Below are 21,939 nucleotides of genomic sequence, written 5' to 3' on the forward strand. Positions count from 1 at the left end.
GATATTTTGAATCATAACTAACGTGAAATGCTCATAATATACACCCTCTTTTATCATTTTCATTATTTTTGCTGACTTTATTTGAATGGATAATCCTATTGGGATGTTGAGGGTTTTATATTCCTTCAGTTCAGTATATAGGATTAAACCTTTATTTTTCCTTAAAGTTTGAACTTTTTACAGCCAGCCTTCTGGGTACATAAACAGGTTCTTGGAATATAGAAAATAAATCATCTTAGGCTTTATTATGATCTAAAGTGCCGCTTAGACTTAAAGTGTGACTGTAATAGGTTTTCTTTCATAATTAGATTACTATGCAAACTCACATGTCTGTAGTCAGATGGATGTGTGAGTTTTCAGCCTGGAAGTTAGGAGAAAGAAAATCATTCAAGGAGATGGAAATAATTAATTCTGCATTAAGGATATGTCAATATTGCACTCTGACTCACTCCAGAAGCATAGCGTTCTCACTAATTAGAGAAAACACGAATCCTTGGTATTGTTTACAATATACTTAGCAGGGAATGAGACTTCTTAATGTGACTTCTTAGGGTAGGCCCAGAAAAGTGGTCCCAAATGATGTATAAATGAACTTGTTTGGAGCTTGGGAAAGGAGGGATAAGTTAAAATCCATTGGCCTTAAGATCGGAGGATCTCTGAATAATTAACTGCCAGTTTGGCTTTTGTTGTTGTTACTGTTTGCTTTGTATTAAACCATTCATTGACACAAACATACACATTTTTGCAAGTAAATAAATATGCAAAATTTGAACATTTTATATAATTGCAATGCTCTATCTTACTGGAATATTCAGCATTATTACTCTCATCACTAGGCATTTTCAAAGTCACCATGGGAGGTGAATATATTTTCCATTAAAGGATTATTTCAGTCTGAAATCCATCTGAACTTCATTGCCTATGAATCTCCATAGCAAAAATGTCATACAAAAATAAATGTTTTAATGTTTCAGACATTATTTTAGTGAATATGTACAAAACGAAGTAACCACATGGCTGGCATTTTGGAATATTTAGCATACGGATGTCCATGTTCTAAGTTTGCTTGCATGGGAATGTTTTACATGGTCTACAAATGATTATGACATTTAATTCACACATTGACAAAACTCAATGGAAAGGGTTTTCAATTTGATTCTACATCATATGGATTTGGTCAGAGCTCTAAACAGCAAGGATAATGACTTTGTGTTCTTACCTGTGTGTTCCATGCAATTTTGTACCAAGATATTTAGCCTGGGGGAAACCTTTCCTTCCTAGGGGGGAAAAAAAAAAGAAGCTGGAGACAATGTAGTTGTAAAAACTGGTTTATTTTTTTAAAAATAAATACAAAAATATAAATATAAAACATTAGCAGATAGAATTTGATGAAATGAAATTGCACAAACGTTTTTCGTATACCGGGTTGCATATCACACCTACTAACACCACATGTACATTTAATTGAATGTACAGGACAGGATATATACCTTCACATGTGTCTTCGCCTCTTTGAAAAGCTTCATTTGCAAGGGCAGGGCGTGTATCTAACAGAAGCGGCTTGTCTGTGTGAGGGGTGGCTTAAGGGAGACGTCCTATCCTGTTCACGGTTCTGAAAATTATTACCTTTTATTTTCTAAAATGGACATCACTGAATTTTCCATAGCTTTGGCTCTTGGAAGTGATTAAGTAAAATGCCGTATACGTATATTCCAATGAGACATCCTACGGGGGAAAGAATTAATGTGATTAAGGAACAAATTTAAGAAAGCAAATGCGTGGGGCGGGAGGGGAGGGATTGTGCTGCGTGGCAGGAAACCTCTCCTGGATGTCAAATACTGCGAAGTGGACACGGCGCTGGCCAAGCTGGCTTCCTCCCGCGGGGACAGACGGAAGAGATGCGCTGGGTTAGGAGTCCTTGTCGCTGTCCCCGCCGCCGTACATCTCCGCCAGCTTGTTGAAGCGGGGCCCCCACTCCCGGAGGAAGTCGTAGCTCTGGTCGCCGTCCGTGGTGCCCGAGTCCAGGGAGCTCAGGGACTCGGCCACGGAGTCGTTGCCCTCGTAGGCGTAGGTGGCCAGCGAGTCGTAGGGCGGCGCCGTGGGGTCCAGGTCGTGCTCCTGCAGCCGGTCGTGGATGAAATCGCGCACGTCCGCGTTGTCCGGCGCCGTGGGAGTCCTGCGGGGGATGAACAGCGCCTCCGGGAGGATGTCCCGCCGCAGCTTCTTGTCCTCCACGGCCGCGGGGTTCCGCAGGGTGCCGATGTCGAAGGCCTGCGTGTCCTCCTCGCCGCCGCCCTCGTCGTTGTAGCTCACGATGTTGTCCCGGATGTCCTCCTTGGACAGGATCAGAGGCTCCTTCTTCCGCTGTCTTTTCAGGGCTGCGAACAGCACCACGATGACTTGGGAGAGAAAGAAAAAAAAAAGATCCATTCAAGGATCCGCCTGTGACACCATATAAAGAATGAGCGGTAGGAATGTAATGGGTTTTCCAGGACAGGTCAGAATTTAAGATTAATTTTGTACTTTTTGACCTTTTTCTTTTTTTTTTTTTATAGGGGTATTAATGGATTTAGCTAGTATGGGTAGAGTTTAAGTTTTTAACTTATCTTTAAAACCGTTTCTCAAATCCAGTGGCTTATTTTATCTTCCTAAGGACTGTTTAAAGGTAGTTTTTTTACTGTAGAGGCATTATGTATACTTTGCATTAAGTAGTGACATAGATGTCCACTTTTTTTTTTTTTTTACATCCTTATATATTATTTAAAAAGGCAGCATTGCCTGGCCAGTGTGGCTCAGTAGTTGAGCATTCATTCATAAACCAGAAGGTCATGTTTTAAATCCCAGTCAGGGCACATGCCTGGGGTTGTGGGCTTGATCCCCAGTAGGGGGCATGCAGGAGGCAGCCAATTGATGATTCTCCCTCATCATTGAAGTCATTGAAGTTTCTCTCTCTCTCTCTCTCTCCCTTCTCTCTCTCTCTCTCTCTCTCTCTCTCTCTCTCTCTCTCTCTCTCTCTCTCTCTCTCTGAAACCAATAAAAATATTTTTTTTTAAAGGCAGCATTTTTCACAATAAATGGAGTACTGGTTTCTGTTAAATAGCTTTACTGATGGATTTGCATATATTTTCCCCCTAACATGGTAAAAAAATAACTTACTTGCTAGAAAATAACTTACTTGCTAGAGGGAGGGGAGCGGGGAATGGCCACATTACTTAGACATCACCAGTTTAGAAATTATGAAGTTTTCCATGGAAATATATATCACACACGAGATAAAAAATAATTGTTGGATCACATGATGGCAAGGGGAGAATTAACACATTGAATTAACTACAAAAACCTTGGCCAGATGCATCTTAAGTGTAGTCCACAAGTGGAAATGTGCATCACTCAATGTGTATCTCTAATTCCAGAACAAGGTATGAATAATAATTATTTAAATCATACTAGTAACAATAGCATAAAAGTAGAATATAGATGATATCAAATTCCATCTGGTTGTATTCATTTCCCAACCTCAATTTGGTCATGATCTTTTAAAATGAAGTTTTGAGGAAAGGAAGGATAAATATGTTACCAGAAATATGCATGAAGAAATATCTTTGTAGTTAGCTTCTTATAACAAAGATTTAAAGAACATGGAATTTATCAGTTATGAATGGAATGTGTCCTTTCCAAATGCATGTTAAAGCCAAAATCCTCAATGTGGCGGGATCTGGAGGTGGGGTGTTTGGGAGGTAAGTGAGTCACAGGAGTGAAGCCCTCATGGGTGGGATTAGACAGACGAGATCATTACTTTCTGCCACGTGAAGACACAAAAGATAGTCATCAGCGAAGAAGGAAGTATGCCCTCAGCCAAACAAAGAATCTGCCAGTGCCTTGAACGTGGATTTCAGTCTTCAGAACTGTGAGGACTAAATTTCTGTGATTTCAGCGATCAGTCTGCAGTGTTTTGTTATAGCAGTCCAAACTGACAAAGACAATTATATTATTTTTGAAGTAGTATTATGTTTTCTCGTGTTGACATAGAGTGGTCAGACTACTTGCCCTGAAGCTTATGTAAAAGGGCAAACAGGAGACTGTTCTGATGCAACAACAACAAAAAAAAAAACTTAATCCATTGATAAACGTTTTTGACCTTCAAAGTGATTTAAAAATTAGGACACTTCCTGTAGAACAAAAATATTTATTCTTCAAGTTTGGGAGAAACTATGACATTTATGTTGCCTAAATTTATGTATTCATATGCACACATAAATGTTGACTAACATTTTTTAAACTTTAGGTTGTCAACCAAATAATCTTACCCAGAAAAAAAATATTCTAATAATGAGGATAATGAAATTTACTAAGATTGGCTCCAAAATCCAACTTCATTTCACTGCTTCTTAAAACATCAGATACAGTGTTTTTGATTAGGGGCACAGAAATACATAGTTTTAAGATAACGCAATTACAGAGTAATTTAAACCTGATTGTTAATTCAAAAAGCAGTTAAAAATCAATTTGCTCTAGGTTATAAAATCCAGTATCCTTGTTTTATGGACAAGTGAACCAGGTAAAAAAGGACTATTTGAACATTATTTCAGTGAAGAGGTAAGATAGTGGGACCCCCATCCAGCCATAAAAAAAAAAAAAAAAAAAAAAGGTGGAAATAAACTTGAGATGTACTGAAAAAATTATACATAGAGTGACTAACCACTAGCCTTGCCTTGGTTCAGCCACTCAGAAACTGTGTATCTGCCGAAACCGGTTTGGCCCAGTGGATAGAGTGTTGGCCTGTGGACTGAAAGGTCCCAGGTTCGATTCTGGTCAAGGGCATGTACCTTGGTTGCGGGCACATCCCCAGTAGGGGGTGTGCAAGAGGCAGCTGACCGATGATTCTCTCTCATTAATGTTTCTAACTCTCTATCCCTCTCTCTTCCTCTCTGTAAAAAAATCAATAAAATATATTTAAAAAAAGAAAAAAAGAAAAAAAGAAACTGTGTGGCCTTAGAAAACATTTTGAAGATCTCTAATTTTCAGTTTCATTATTAAAAACAAACAAACAAAAAAAGGGTGGTGATAACTCTGATCAGATAACATATAATAATGTAAGCAACATTCCATGGGTGATTCATATCTAAAACGTTGGGGTTAGTCTGGCGAATGCATTTTAATAGCAACATTTCTTGCTTGCAGGTACATTACAGTAAGGATCGCATGTCCCCGCGGCCTCTCACCCAGCAGGATGATGATGCAGAGCAGGATGGCGATGAGGGCGCCGGTGCTGAGGCCGGCGGGCAGCAGCAGGGCCTCGGCGCTGCAGGACTGCATGTTGCCCTGGCCGTCGCAGGCGCACACGCGGATGGTCAGCGTGCCCGTGCTGCTCTGAATCGGGTAATCATTGTCTGATATCACCACCGGCAGGAGATAGGTGCTTATTTCGTGTCTATTGAATCCATTCTTTCTGGTTAAAATCCGGGCAGTATTATCTAAAGTAAATGTTAAAATAGTACAAATGACGTGGAGCAGTGAAAACAGATCATCCCGATCACCATGGTTTTAACATACAAATAAAGCAATGTTTATGGGAAATATAAAACTAACATCCATGTTTCCTATAAATTGTATGCAATGCAATTAAAATACAGATAAGATAAAGGAGATTGGTTGAGGAATCCAACACTATGATCGCCAATATATTAGATTCCCAACTAATTCTCAAATGTTTCAAAATGGTGAATTTTTGTAACTGAATCATTTATCAAGACGACATAGATAATAGCATAGTTTTCAGAAACAAATATTATAAATACCAAGCAATTAAGCAAATAAGAAATCTTAGTAAATGTTTCTTATTTACAATGAGCATATGTGTCTACACACACACAATACACACACACACACACACACACACATTAATGCAATACTGGTACAGAAATAAGATTGGGTAAAATTTCATAGCAGTTACACTTTTAAAATTAATAATGTAGTCAATAAGTTTATGAGTCTGAGTCCCAATCAATATTTTTCAATTTTGCTTTCCACCCATTAAAATGAATATGCTACATAACTCAAAGTATTGGTGTAGCTCAGAGACCATTGATCTCTAGTGTCTAAAAGACATACAGGAAAGAGTAGGTAGTGGGATGCTTAAAGCCCTCCCTTTTTAAAGCCCTCCCTTTTTCTGTAATTAATTTAACAGACTTATGGGGGAAAAAAGTTCTAATTACATACTTGTTTAGACTAGACCAATTACCATACATATTCTCAAAAAAAAAAAAAAAAGCTGTACAACTTTTTAAAAAATAAAAATAGTAACCATTAGCATATCCTGTTCTTCTAAAATATGTTTCTAACGTTTTTTGTGAATGCAAAAAATAATTTCAGTATTTTTGACCACAGAGACATTATAAAACTCATGTGTTATGCAGGAGAACAGTATATCTTGCTCTTGCAGTTACACTTTGGCATTCTATCCCTTCACAGCGCCAGGCTGGTGTGGCTCAGTGGTGGAGCATCAGCCTATAAACCAGGAGGTCATGGTTTGACTCCTGGTCAGGGCTCTATTCCCATATGAGAAGTGCAGGAGGAAGCTAATCAATGTCAAGTTAATGTTATTTCTCTTTCTTCTCATTCCTCTTGGTGTGTCCTGCCCTTTCTTTAAGGGAACTGATTATTTATATTGTTTTCAAGATTCAATCTCTTAGCTCAAACCTGTTTGGCTCAGTGGATAGAGCGTCGGCCTGCGGACTAAAAGGTCCCAGGTTCGATTCCGGTCAAGGGCAAGTACCTTGGTTGCGGCCACATCCCCAATAGGGGGTGTGCAAGAGGCAACTGGTTGATGTTTCCCTCTCATCAACGTTTCTAGCTTTCTATCCCTCTCCCTTCCTCTCTGTGAAAAATCAATAAAATATATTAAAAAAAAGATTCAATCTTTTAATTAAGACTCATATAGAGACTTTTTCACATATTTCATTATTATAAAATTTAAGAGAGTGAAGAAATTACCATAGTATTTCATTAACTATCTGATAAAAACAAAATTTTATAATCCAGATCAATATATTAATATCATGTATATGGTTACTGTTACTTTGGGTGAATTTTTTTGTTAATGTCGCCCAAAATCACAATGAACACATTAAGTTCTCCAATTTACCTTCATTGTCCTGTACGGTGAAGTTTGGATTGACAGCAGCTAAACTGAAGAAAAATTTCTGTCCACCTAAAGGGTCATCTTTGTCTACTGCACTAATGGTCTGTATGAGCTGAAAAAGAGAGAAAAATGCACATTTCTCAAACTTCCACTGGTATTATATGCCTTATACTATGTAATTTTTGACATCCAATGTTGTCTAAAATATTTTAAAGACACTGATTTTCTCACACATTTATCTTTATTTGAATTATTTCATCATTTTTATTATTACTTTGATTTTTTAACAAAGTCTCTATCTTTTCTCTCTCTCCCCCTCTCTCTCAAATTTTCTTAAATACTATCCATTCTTTCCAAATAAAACATGGTGATATTATATTCTTGGCAATGTTATTAATTTAGACGTAGGATTTGAAGTATGTAGGTTATTTCATATATATTTAAACATTGATCCGGAAGGATATATTTAGTGTAAGAACGTATTTTTAAATTTATTTTGATTATGACTTTTCTCCTCAGTAAAGTAAAAAGCTATTAAAAATGTAGAGATTTTATAGACAACATAATACATACCTTTAAAAAAAAAAAAAGAAACACAAACATTTTATTATCTACTTTAACAGTAACCATTCACTACATCTTTACTGTCTATAAAATTGTATATTTTAAAAATCCAACATATACATACTATGGGGAATGGTTATTTTATAAGGATCCACTCTGGATTTTCTGCTATAAGAGACAACAGAAGAAGCTACCTGCTAACAAAGAAAATTCCACCTTAAATTATGATCAGATCATTGCTTTGAACATGATTTATACTAAAAAGTAGATGAGGAAAAATTGACACAAATAAAATAACATATCAGGAAATATAGTAGACCAATAAAAAGAGTAATAGGTTAATACACAGAGAATGTGAACGTAGAACTAATGATCTTTTAAAATAAAAACTATGATGTCTCACATTTATGGATCAAAATAATATATTTTGAAGAAAAGAAAAAAAGCCACATTTTTACACATATCTGTAAGAAATTATAAATATCTACTTAAGAATTCTAAATTAAAATGTATTCTTGTAATAAAAGATAGTAGCATTATAGATCTTAAAATCAGTGGTCCACTGGTATATCTCCATTAAGTGCTAAGAAGGAAGGAAGTGAAGCTCATATTAACAGCACAAATAAGACAGAATCACAGGTTAGAAACCTATATCAAATTACAATACATTTTTATGACCCCAATACTTCTCTATTGCAGATGGAAGAACTTACTTCCTTTTCAGAATTTTTTTTTTTTTCCTTTGAGAGGGCCTGGAGTTTAGATACTATGGATGGGTAATATAAGCAGCACTCCTTCCTGGGAATTCTCCTGTGAGATTGAAATGCTGTTTCCTTCCCATAGAGATTAAACATTGTTAAAATATGTTTAACTGAATAAAAGTGTGAGGAAAAACTATATAAAAAAAGAAAATCATCAAGTCCTCTCTCCTAAGGTTCTTACTCTCTCTCTCTCTCTGAGATGGAAAATCAATGGCCTAGTTCAGAAAAAAGAAGGGAATATTAATGCTACATCAATTCTAAGCAATATCATTCCCCAGGCTGGATGGGGGTAGGTATTCTTTACCCTTACAACAAAGAGTAGGCAAGGAAGCGGCTGCAGGTGGCACTTAGTTTTCTTTTTGTTTTTCATTTTGTTCCAACAACAAGTGAGTGGAATTCTTTCCCATGTTGTTGTTCCAAATGCTCTTCTTAAGGGACACTTGGTTCAGAGGAGTATTGAGTGGAGTGAAATACTCCATTAAATACAGAAGTCCTAACATGGCTCTTACTTCTTTGGAAGAGAAAAGACAAAGTTAACAAATGAATTTCTAGAAAGGATCAGTGAAGGAGGACTTTACCAAATAACCACTTTGATTTTTCCCGGCTGGGATGTCATAACTTAGAATTCCATCATTGGATCTGTAACAGTTTAGTTTAAGCAATGGTCTTTAAGCCTATGCAACCAAAATGACGTCTAATAAACTGGTCTTATTAAAAACTAGAGGCCCAGCGCACAATTAAATCGTGCACATGTTGGGTCCTTTAGGCCTAACATACCCTCAGGTCCATGTCTGCCGCCCCGTGAAGCCCGAGACACCCCAGCAGTCCCTCCACCAGAACTGCCGCAGGACCCAGAAGTCTGGCCCGCTGCAGCCGCTGTGGACCCATCAGTGCACCTCCTGGTGAGGGCAGCACGACCACAGGCCTTTTATGATACAGATTAGAGGTCCAAGGCAGGAAAATTCTGCACTCGGGGGTCTCTCAGCCCAGCCTACATGCTCTCACAATCCAGAACCCCTCCGGTAGGGTCCAGTCCCGGCACAGCATGGCTCTGGTTCCCTGGGCCTGCGGGCCAGGGGGAAGAGGAGACCCAAGGGCCAGTCTGATGGCAGCATGGCTCCCTTCCCACAGCTCCCTCCTGCCACCACGGGCGGCTGGGACCCAGGACTGACTCCCACCATGGGATGCTGGGACCTAGGACTGACTTATTCCATGTCACCGGGACCCTAGTCTGGTGCTCGGTCATCCATCTGGACATTTAGGTCATTATGAACCTTGGGTCATTATATATTAGGATAACTGCCATGAACCCTGGCTGGTGTGGCTCAGTTGGTTGGGTGTCATCCCATGCACCAACAGGTTGCCAGTCCAATTTCTGGTTGGGGCACCTATCAGGGTTGTGGGTTCGATCCCCAGTAGGGCATGTGCATGAAGCAGCTGACTGATCTTTCACTCTCACATTGATGTTTCTTTCTCTGTGTCAACTATCCCTTTCTATCCATCTCTCTAAAAATCAATTGTAAAAAATATTAAAAATAAAAAATATATATAAATAACTGCCAGGAGAGACTATTGCACATGCAGCCAATTAGACAAAATTTATTAATCATGTTGTTCCTATCCTGTTCATAAAAATTGGCTTACTTTTTATTAAAGTCATCTTTGATTTGATTATTTTTCCTTCTGTGTACCAATTGCTTTTTTAAAGTCCAAAAATATAAAGTCACTGAGCTAAAGTTAAAAAAGAAAACATAAGGAAAATAAACAACCACAATCTCTCTATCTGTATAATTTGAATACATTTGTAAATAAGTATTTATAATGACTCAAATATTCTGAAAAGATATCTCTTGAAAATAAAATAAAATAACCATAGAGAAAGTAATGTATGCAGCAATTGCAAAGTGGGTATTTTATCTATTAGAGAAAAAGCTTCAACTTCTATCATGCTGAGCCTGGTAAGCAGAAAACAATTTGGAATGGTATTTTTAGGGCACACACTGTTTCATTAAGAAGTAGGTCGGAAGTAGTTAAGTGACTTAAATATTTCAAATTAAACATTTCCATAATACTTTTAAATTAAAAAAATGCATCAGATTGAACAAATTTTAGCATTTCAAATAATAGACCGGCGATTGAATTCCTGTTACAATCTTCAGAAGGAAGTATCTCAGTTATTCCACAAAGTAATCTACATAAAAAATATAACAATGGCACTGATGTCTATAAAGAGCATCAGATGATGTCAAAACACCCTACAGTTTTATCATGGCTCCTCTTTCTTTAGTGAAACAGATTTGACTCCCAATTATTTATAACATGCAGCTTCCTTCTGTGAAGCTAGCACTTAAACCAATTAAGAGCATTTCTTCCAGCCATATACACTGGAGCTTTTCAAAGTACAAAATGAGTCCACTGAGGACGAGGCATAGAGTTATAAACAAAGCTGATGCAGGAAGAATGTTTTAAAGGGTGAAAACGAAGTCATTAAGCAGTTTATGTGTTGTTATAATGATGAAATGCAAGTGTAAGGTAAGGAGAAAATTCCTCAGCCCCACTTCAAAACCATGGCTGCAGACATTGGGAAAAGTGGATGAAATGTTTTGCCAATCCCATGCACTTGTCTGTGTTTTTCTCAACTTTTATTCCCCATCTCTCTATCAGTTATCAATATTTATCTAATGGAAGCAGCAGAGGTTTTCCTTTGCTTTTTAATCCTTTTTTTTTTAAATTTTAAGAATCTGAAGTTATTTATTCTTACACTTTAACTTTTGCGGCAACAGTAACAACTTATATACATTAGAAATTTACTGTTATTTATAACATCTTCAACCTTAAAAACATGAGCATTTGTTTGTTTTTAATTATATGACTGGCACTTTAAATGAGTGCCTGTTTTTTGTTTTGTTTTGTTTTGATCTCCACTTTCTCATTCCGACAAGATTGGGAAAAGAAAACATTTAATCATGTCGTTAAAAATCTTCCTATGTTTAAACCCTGGGAGAACTCACCTGTCCTGGTCTGGCATTTTCACATACAAAAGTGTCATAGAAGACAGCAAATTGTGGGGCATTGTCATTAACATCCAAGATTCTCACAAAAACAGCCACACGGGTCATCTCTTTGGGATTGTCTAGAAAAGAGAAAGAAAACATTTGTTTAGAAAGACACAGTTTGCATTAGATTTATTTATATAAGCATCTGTGGATACTAAGTGCTCACACACAAATAAGCATCCTGGCAATTCTACTAACCTAATGAGCAAATGCAATAAAGACAATTACTAAGAGCCTAATTATATAGTCAAGAATTCAGTTATTATTGGGCTCAAGTGTACTATTATTTTGGAAAATATTTTTAAAAGCACAATGCAGTGTAATTGAGTTCATATTATAATTGTGGCTTGCAATCCAAATATATATATCAAGAACAAATATTTAATAAAGCTTTATTAGACATCATTATATTACTTAATCTTTCCGGATTTTTTTCCTGATTTTTTTTTTTTTTTAGTTGAAGAAGTAGTTTTTAATAAATTAGTAACTCCTCCAAAATTGGTAACTCCTAAGTGGTAGCTGTTACACTACAACTTACCTGTCTACTTTTGTCACTAAAATGTATTCCAATAGCTACTCTCAACTCTCCTTTTTGAAATTTCGATATATAGCTACTAATTTTACAAATTAGATAGAAATTTACAATGAAATTTATTTTATTAATATAATTATTACTAATACTGTTTCAACAATCTAGGCACAATTCTGTGTAACAAAATTAGCTCAGTGGTAACATACAGTATTGTAATTATTATTATTTTCCTACAAATGCTAAAATCAAGAGCATCAATATTTTCACATAAAAAACATGTATTTGAAATTGTTCCAAAAATTCAAAAAATGGAATTTTACAATAGAAATGTCTATTAAGCTTAGTCTTGGCTAATAACCTAATATTAATCATAATTACATTATCTTCACTATAGATTTTTTTCTAGATACTTGTACTGATATCCGAGAGCATTTTGACATTTTAAATTCACGTTATATTCATCAGCCTTTGTGATATCAAAATCTCAGGCTTTGGATATGGTTCAAATTCTGTGTGAACTTTGGTGAACTTAAGCTGAAGACCAATATAAAAGAAGAAAGGAGATAATTAGCTAAAAACAAAGCAAAACAAACAGACAAAGAGCAGATGAGCTGAGGGACAGCAGCAATCTTATTTAATGGCCTCTACCAACATGCATTATGAGTGAAATTTATCTGACTTTCTAATTCTATCTAAATAATTTTTAGGTACAAGGATAAATATTCTGTCACGGGCAAACAGGGAGTGTACCACTATTCAAAAGAATGTATTTCTTCTCCCTTCTCTCCATGTAGATAATTATAATGTTGCTAAAATAAAGAGATCAGCACTTTTAAAAAATATTGGGTAAGAACTGATTACTCAGCAGGGACATTTACAAGGCTGAAATAGTATGAAGGCAGGCAGGCAGAATGCTAAGTCCATGTTGAAGTTTATGTACTTTTCCTTATTTTAAGAGAACTTTTCAAAGGCCTGCCCTCTTTAACACGCAGTCAAACCTCAGTCTTCTGAACCCGCATGTGTTCAGTTCTCAGGTTCTGGTTTCATCTAGTCTATTGCTGCATATTTTACTTCTCATTGTGTCGGGTGATTATAGAGTTCCGATCCTGGGGCCCAACAGAGAGTTGCTTTGATTCCCATGTCCACCATTCATTTCCTGTGTGACCCTGGTCAATTTACTCCATCTCTCTAATGCCGCAGTTGACTCAACATGAATCAAAATAGGACTTCTTGTAGAGTTTTTTGAAAAATTAGATGAGTTAATGCATGAAACTTCTGATCAGAGTTTCACTTTGTTGGTATTGACTGTTGTTATTAAGATCATCTCTATTATCATAATCACATCTTTTTCGTTTCCTTACTTTACTTAAGAGCTTATGGTCTTTCTCTATACAAAGCATCCACACGATCAAACTAGCTTTCCTACAATGCATGTGGTTTTGAAGAGGGGAAAAGTGAAGAGAGGAGAAAAATGCTTTTCCACTACTCTCCACCTTCTCCTGCTTGTAGACCATTTGTTAACACCCAGAGGCACAGTGCTCATCTGCACATGAACCCTTGACTCCCTAAAGTTACTTGGAGAAGAGTGGGAAGGGATGATACGTCCATGTTTCCTGGAACATGCTCCTTAAACTACTTACATAATAGTTAGTGGACATAGCAATATTTTTTCTTTCAAAGTCTTGACCTAAAAATAAATCTTTTGTGGGTAGCAATTATCTTTCTAACTATGCCCCAGAGCCAAGAGAAAGAGACAGTCTCATATCTAAAAAGCTGCACCATTATGTCAGTTTCCTCTGTAACAATGCAGGTGTGGACAAAGGCAGCTTTACAGTTGTCATGCAAACAAGTCACACAATAATTAATAAAAAAAAATATACAGGAATAAACTCGGTGTTCTACGTGCTCACAACTGTGAGCCTGCTTTTCCCACCCCCTGTAGGTAGAGATTCTCTGGGCTCTTCACAAATAACTCAAGCCTTTTCCAATGAAAAGCCAAGTCCACAGGGGAAATGTGCTTTGTAATGGGTCAAGCCTGGAGTTGCCTATTCTAAAAATAGGCAACTGCTTGCACCGATTCTTCCTCCTGGCATATGCTGCAGCCTATGCATAAGTAAAAGTATAAAGCATTCCCAGGAAGCAGCACACTGAAGAGCAGTGGCATGTATTTACCACCTGAGTCTTTCAGTCATCAAGGTAAAGTCTGTGTAGCAAGACTGTATCAGCAGTCAAGAATCTTAAAATTATGTCCAAAGATGAACCTGTACCTATGTATCCACAGGCTTTTCCATACCTCTCAGAAGAGAAAATCAAATCATTATCAAGAAATATCAGGCTTTAGGGAGATACATCTTTTCTATCTGCTTAGGGCAAGACTTTCCACTAATAAGGAACTAGGTATAGGTAAGAAGCCAGTCCTTCAGCATAAACTTTGATCCACTGTCCTCAGAACATATTGCAATGATTATAGTTAAAATTTCAGATGTGGTGGAGGAACTCATGGGTCTCTACAGTAATGTGTCCTACGATCCCTGATTGTGACCTTAATTTTAGGATTTTTATTCTTCACATGGCATCTAGAATAATTTTATAAAGAAGAATCGGGTAAGTTATTCATGGTATACTGCACTAAATAATTACCTGAAGTAGCACTTGCCATGTGATGGGATATACTGCTGGGACTGCAGAATTAAACGGTTACAGGAAGAGCCTGGAAACACATCAGTAAGAAGTACATTTATCTGTCATGCTGCCCTGCTTAGGGCTTGGTGTATGACACGGTTACCATAAACCCAGTGTTTAAAATCTAGTGAAAGCAATTTCCTGTGTGCTGTTTCCCTCTTACCCTCATTCCCATTAATAACCGGAACAGCATAATGGGCCTTTGACTACTTGTGGTTTGGCAGGTAGACATTCCCAGCAGTTTCTCCATAGATTGATTCATTTAAGGGAAAAAATAAGTTTAATTTTTAAAAAGAAGAATATAATTGGCTTAGCCTTTTACAGAATCATAATTTTTTCAACTAGCTTTGGAAGTTAAGTTTCTCAAAGTATCTGAAATGGAAAATGCAATTTTTAGCTCACTGGCATGAAGAAAGATCTTGAAGCAACAGAGGGACAAACAAACATGGATCCAGAATAACCAGACTGGATCCTATCAGGTGCTTCTAAACATGGTGACAAATGTACACAAATAAAAGAGAAAGATGCAAACTGACTGTAACTTCCTGACACCCACCAGCCATTCAGGAGTGTGTATGCAAATTAACCCAACAAAGATGGTGGGTTAATTTGCATACACAGGTGCCCAGTGGCCCAGGTTGCTCAGGACCTCTGGGCAGGGTGGGAAGGAGGAAAGGCAGCTCCAGGTGGAGCGAACGCAGAAAGGCAGCTCTGGGCCAGAGCAAAGGCTGTGCCAGCATCCAGTGTAAGGAAGGCCCATTCTGCCCAAATCTTAGTGCATCAGGCATCCAGTATAGAAATAAAAGCTTTCTTTAAAGAAAAACTTAAAAAAAAACACACGAAAACTTCTGTTAGTCTTAAAAGGAGTAGCCATTTATAACTCACTATGGAAACAATGGATCATTATGTTAACCCATATTTCTGAGCCAGATTCAAGGAGGGAGCTGAATCTATTATCTTGATGCTTTACACTCATTGCTGATGATCTATCTGGACTAGTTCCACATTTCTGAGACACTTGGTATTCAGCCCCAAGGTTCTGCCTTCCAAATCCTGGAATGGATATTTAAAACACCTTGACCTTGATATGTGTTTGTGGATTCAGATTGATATTTCAGATATGGAATTTATAAGCTAACTTTTTTACACTGATTAGAACCCTTATTAGTGTGACTTTTGAAGAAGTTAAGGTGTTGCTCTATTCCATGTATATCATAGTACAGGAATCAGAAACCATGAGCAGGTTTGCATGTGTGGACAGAGCTGGTTTCATGGGCATGACCAATTCTTTAGGATCTCACCCTCAGAAGGCTACAAAGTTGTTTTAATGCTCTGCTGTGTCCATGTTTAATTTCTTAATAATTGTTTAATGTTTTAATTACTTTAGAGGGAGAGGAAAATATATATATATAGAGAAGTATTAATCAGTTTCCTTCTGCACATGCCCAACTGGGGATGGAACCTGTAACCTGGATATGTGCCCTGACCAGGAATTGAACCTGCAATCTTTTGATGTACAGAACAAGGCTTCAACCAACTGAGCCACAGGGGCCAAGGGAAATTTCTTAATCATTTTTAACAAGAGGTCTGACAGTTTCATTTTATAACGGGCTCCCCAAATTATGTAGCCATTCCTGTATATAGGCAAGAATTTTTGCTCTTAGAGAGAGATGTGGTTTCTGAAATCTGGCTCTGCCTGCTACTAGTTGGAAGAAATTTTGTAAATTTGGTTAAAGAATTAAGTATTTGATTTAGAGACAAAATGCTTATTTAAAATCCCAGTTTTACTACTCTGGCTTTAGGCAAGTTACTAAAACCCTTGGAAACATATTTCCTTCTCTGTTGAATAAGGTCAATAAAAATGGTAAGAGCAAATTAATTTAAAATTCTTAGACTAATACCCTGCACAGAATGTTTGTTAGTATTATTGCAATTACTTTAGTGTCCTTATTTGTAAAAGGAAAGTGATAGTATCTACCTGCATATTTGCTGTTAAAATTAAACGATATACATCCAACATCTAGCACAGATTCTAATTCATAGTGTCCATGAAACACATCTAATACATATTATTTCCCCAACAGAGACTATCTTTAGTTCCCAATTATAGATTTTTAGTTAGTTACTATAAAATGTCAATTTATTTAAACCCACAGCTATTACATAAAAAAATCAGAAACTTTTTAAAAACCTATATTAAAATATAAATCATGTTTGCAACAAAAATAAATTATGTTCAATATGAAATTGAAACTAGAAATATCTATTAAATATTGTACCCATAAAATTTATCTTACTGATTTCAGCAGCTATAATGGTAAGATTGTGCCATTGAGATAGTTCACGGTCAAGTGGCTTTGATATATAAAGGGATCCATTTCCAGAATGTATATTGAAGATCCTGTCAAGGTCAGTATGACGATCCAAGGAAAATCTGAACATAGAGGGCCAAGAAAAATAGGTGGTAGTGTTATTGATGGTTTGTAGGATAAAATGGTAAAATGCAAAGACACACATGTAGGGATATATAATAATTTGAGGAATGTACATAGTATTGATCTAGAACACAGATCATTTTATCAATTTATCACACACACACACACACACACACACACACACACCCCTCTTCCCAATGCCTTATCTATTTCCATATCAAACAGGCCTTGAGGTATTTTCTGACAAAACAGCTGGTATTGCATATGCTAACATTATCAACTGACTTTACCTAGTTTTTGAGAATTCTGTTGAGGAATTATCATAAGAAGCCAGAAGCAAAATCATTTTCTTAGAAAATTGGAGACAATAATAGTTTCCTCACAGTAGTAGTTCAACAATTTATTATGTTTTTTTTTCTCTAGTTCATGGTCTGATTACCTATGTAGTTTCAGTTTCTTGACCAAATGTATCATTGAAAAAAAAAAAATATATATATATATATATATATATCAGAGATGTTTTAAAACAGAGAAGTTTGGGATAAAAGTTTTTATACATTTATATAAAATGAAGCCTTAGTATATGTATGTATTCTGCAAATTGATTAAAGGCATTATGTTGGATATCATTCTAGAGCCAAACAGCAGGTTTATCAATCAGGTTGATATACTTTGGATAATTGCATTGTGTTTTGCTTTTTTTTTTGGTTTGTAGGTCAAGGTTTCAAACAGCTTTACCGCTCATTGGTTGTGTAGTGGTTTACAAATGTTTCATAGTTCTTGAATTAACAAGCATAACCCCCAAGTTATATTTGATACTGTATATTTTAAAAAGTCAAAACAAAGATGATAAGACAAGGAGTAATATTGAATTATTGTATATCTTTTCTTATGCCATACTGTCATTTATTTTAAAGAAAAAATTAATAAAACATTGTCTTAAAGTGTGTTCTGTAAGTAATAATACAAATAATTAAATGGTGCCATAAAACTCTTCCCTTGTAGTGTCTCAAAATTGTATAATATTTACCAAAATCAAAGAAATGTATTTAAATCAGTTCTAAATAGAACATACCAATAATTTATAAATCTCCTTGGTAAGCTCTAGCTTTTTTCTATTAACATAATATGAATTCAGTTTCATATTCAAACTACACATCTTACCACTTACAAATAAAGCAAAGCATTGTGTCACTTTATCTGGAATAATTCACAAATTCTATCCCAAGCTGACAAAATTCTTTTACTTCTGAAAGAACATATGTTACTCCTTCCTTAGAGTGTTTCATTATTACCTGAAGTAGAATCTATTTGCTCTCACCGATCACAAAGTACCTTTCACCACTCATCCCTGTCATTTACCACACTGCAGTAGGAATTAATTTCATCTCACATCTCATACAGAAAACCAGGCATGAAAACACCAAGCATCTCCCTTGGCATCTAGTGGGCACTCAGTGAATATTATATCTCAAACTAAGTCATCTTCCTTAACAGATTAAGAACTCCTTGAGAAAGACATGAATATCTGATATGGTGATCCAAAAACATTAGTTGCATTCTTTGGCATAAGTGGCAAATTATAGGGTTCCTTATTTCTATAGAAACATGACATGAAGTTGCAATATGTAAATCAATATAAAACATCATTTTGTTCACCAAATGTATGAATGCATATTTTGTTTCTTTTTTTTTTTTGTAATTTAGTTTAAAGGAATAATGACACAATTTAGAGGGCTATGTAAAATTATCTTGAAGATACAGAGACCCTGGTTCTCCTTCAAACTTGATACAATTAAAATTTTTAATTACTTATTGGCAATTTGTATGTTCATTTTCCTTTTCCTTTTAAAAAATCATTTTCAAAACACATTTTAAGTAGATCCTGTGATTATTGCTTCAAGATCCACAATATATGACAATTTATAGCATATCCAATATTATCCATCCTGTAATTACATTGCATTAATATAGCTACTTTATTTCTTTAAAAATGCTTTTAACTTCAATGGTCTTTCAAGGATGTTCACTTGCATTTTCTAAATCATGGTGACATAAATTCAAATATACAACAACCTTCATGGTATAGAGTCTGTCATTAATAATCAATGCAGTTATTGATTCTATTACACATAGGATACTTAAATGGATCCTTTTCTTCTGGTCCTGATACTTGCATCCTGGTTAAATATTTTTTTTGTTTCAAAAATCCATGGGCATATTTTGACATAAAATAATTATCAGTCAACAAGAGGATGAAAAATCCATTTCATTGTGTGGAGAAATCTCTTTATGTTTGCCAGTTAACAATGCAACTAGATTTAAATTGAACTCTTTTAAAATATTATATTTCTGAGGTTTTCTTTAAAGGTCATTTTAAAATCAGGAACATAGAGCACAGCCTGTTAAAGTCAGTTGGGAGCTATGCCAAGAAAATGCTGGGTAAGTATTCAAAGAGAAAGATTAAATGTGTACGTCGGTTATTTAAAAGTTTCAAAGAGAAAAAAAATTACAAAATGCAGCCATTTCAATGAAGATAAATGGATTGGAGAAGAGGCATTTATGGGAAGGTGATGCTGGCAGACGGTAGCTCTACATGATTACGATGTACATGTTTCTTCTGACAATATGTAACCTGCGGTGCTGTATGTGAATAGAAGAAAATATTTGGGTAAAATTATATAAATCAAATAGTAATGTTAATAATATAAAGTATGACTTCACTGAAGATTTGCAGAGTCAGGTGGCACATGAAGTCAGAAGCTCTCTAGATCGCACTGCTGCAAACTTAGAAGGCAGAGGACAGGGCACATGGAAACCACCAGCCATGTGAACTCCTGTGTGATGGGTCCGCGTGGAACAAGGGACAAGCAGAATCTGCCTGCTGAGAATTAGGGAAACACAGGAGGTCCAAAATACATGGCAGACGAACAGTTTAAAGTGAACAGTCATTTTAATGCTGAGTGCTATATATAGACATCTGTACTTCTCTACAATGATACAAAACATAAGGAAAACTTTGAGTCTTTCATGTTTTCCTGCATTTATCATATCTCATATGTTTTCAGGCTGCCATGTACTCTTATCTTCCTGGAATGTTCTAATAGTTGTCGATCAAGCCAAACAATAACCAAAAACACTTCTGCTTTGATGGCAGGAGTATGGGGGGATTTCTAACACTACAATGTAACCGCATTGAAACACTACTATATATATTTAATTGATTTTTTTACAGAGAGGAAGTGAGTTAGAAACATCGATGAGAGAGAAACATCAATCAGCTGCCTCCTGCACACCCTCTACTGGGGATGTGCCCTCAACCAAGATACATGCCCTTGACCAGGGTCGAATCTGAAGCTGGAACCCTTGAGTCTGCAGGGTGACGCTCTATCCACTGAGCCAAACTGGTTAGGGCTCTCATGATATTTTTAAGTGTTACCGCTCCTCTCAATTTCACATATTCTTTAAGAATTTGAAAGCACAAATAATGTGATTTAGTTGTATTGTAAATGTACAGATGCAATAGTAAAATTGTGCCTTTTTTTCTATACCAAGGTTCAGAGCGACAAATATTTTACAGAGACAAGCAGATGATACAAGATATGTTTTGGTCTCAAGGTCATGATTAGAACTAAAGAGAACTATGAAATTGTTCATGGCCTGACCCAAAATAGAGACATCATGTACAACTTATTGAGAGGCCTTCTTATCTTATGCTTTCAATATAATTTCATAACCTCTGTATTTACTTCAGTTCTGTTTCTGTTCATCTGAGACATATGCATAATTACCTAATGGTGCTAGAAGTCGAATCGGGGTCCCTGGCCATTACAGTGCCAATGATTGTGCCCACTTCAATGTCTTCATGAACCTCAAACAGATAGGAGGATCTGCTAAAAACGGGAGGCTCATCCACATCTTCTATAGAGATTTTGACAATCGTTGTATCTTTAAACGGTCCTAGGTAATAAAATCGTGGATCCACGTGGGTATTTTCTGCTTCCACCTTCAAAGTGTAAAGTCTTCGGCTCTCAAAGTCAAGTGGCTGTTTAATAAAAAAATAAACCATGAAATTTGAGTGAGGGAAAATGGAGCAGATGTTCCTTCCAAGTTACAGTATGATTTTTAAAGCATGATTGAGTTCTAAGCTGTCCATTAACTGTAAATAAATAAAAGTAATTTAAATGTATTAGCACATCAATAGGATTCAATTTTACTTTTTAATATATTCAATGTGTGTTACCTTAGACTCTAAGGCTTAGAACATAAGAAAATGGAATTTTAAATCTTGGAAAAATTAGGATTAAACCTAAGGTGGTGACAAAGTTGGGATGAAAGATTATGTGTGGGGGAGGGGGGGGAGGGTTGAGGTGTTGGCCATTGCTAATTTTTTCTAAGAAAAAATTCAGTTATCTTTTTAAATTTATGTAGTGATATTGTTATTCAGTTTAATGGGCAACCAGTACTTTAAGAAAATTTTGAAGACTAATATAAAACTTTCAACAGTTATTTGAGATTCCACCTGCATGACTATTACTTCCCTGTCATGAAAAGTAACAAGAAAGCTGCTTTCCCCTTTGCGGTTACTGTCCATTTAAAAGTGGCTCTGTTCCTTGGGCTGTGCAATAGAATGTCAGGGTAGTTTTGTGATTAACCAGTGCTAAGGTGGCCACTTCACACATAGAGTGCTTAGGATCTTTCATTGGATCTAAATTTTATTGCGTCTTATTCTTTCTTATAATGATGGTACGGACTCTAATAAAACAAC

At 36.1% G+C, this 21,939-nt stretch overlaps 1 protein-coding gene across 3 annotated transcripts in view; it reads right to left on the reverse strand.

The window, feature by feature from the left end:
* Window positions 1–1,712: 1,712 nt before the first annotated feature.
* The window catches only part of CDH10 (cadherin 10), a 66,060-nt gene continuing 45,833 nt past the window's right edge, over window positions 1,713–21,939 (reverse strand). For all 3 annotated transcript variants that reach the window (XM_084880665.1, XM_084880664.1, XM_084880666.1), the window contains 6 exons: window positions 20,963–21,216; window positions 17,034–17,170; window positions 11,478–11,599; window positions 7,145–7,253; window positions 5,223–5,474; window positions 1,713–2,399 (listed from right to left, as the gene is read on the reverse strand). In XM_084880665.1, the coding sequence (XP_084736791.1) occupies window positions 1,909–2,399; window positions 5,223–5,474; window positions 7,145–7,253; window positions 11,478–11,599; window positions 17,034–17,170; window positions 20,963–21,216 (1,365 nt within the window). In that variant the 3' untranslated portion in view covers window positions 1,713–1,908. The remainder of the gene's footprint in view (window positions 2,400–5,222; window positions 5,475–7,144; window positions 7,254–11,477; window positions 11,600–17,033; window positions 17,171–20,962; window positions 21,217–21,939) is intronic.

The sequence above is a fragment of the Pipistrellus hanaki genome (genome assembly GCF_964339955.1).
Source record: "Pipistrellus hanaki genome assembly, chromosome: 4".
Taxonomy (NCBI): Eukaryota; Metazoa; Chordata; class Mammalia; order Chiroptera; family Vespertilionidae; genus Pipistrellus; species Pipistrellus hanaki.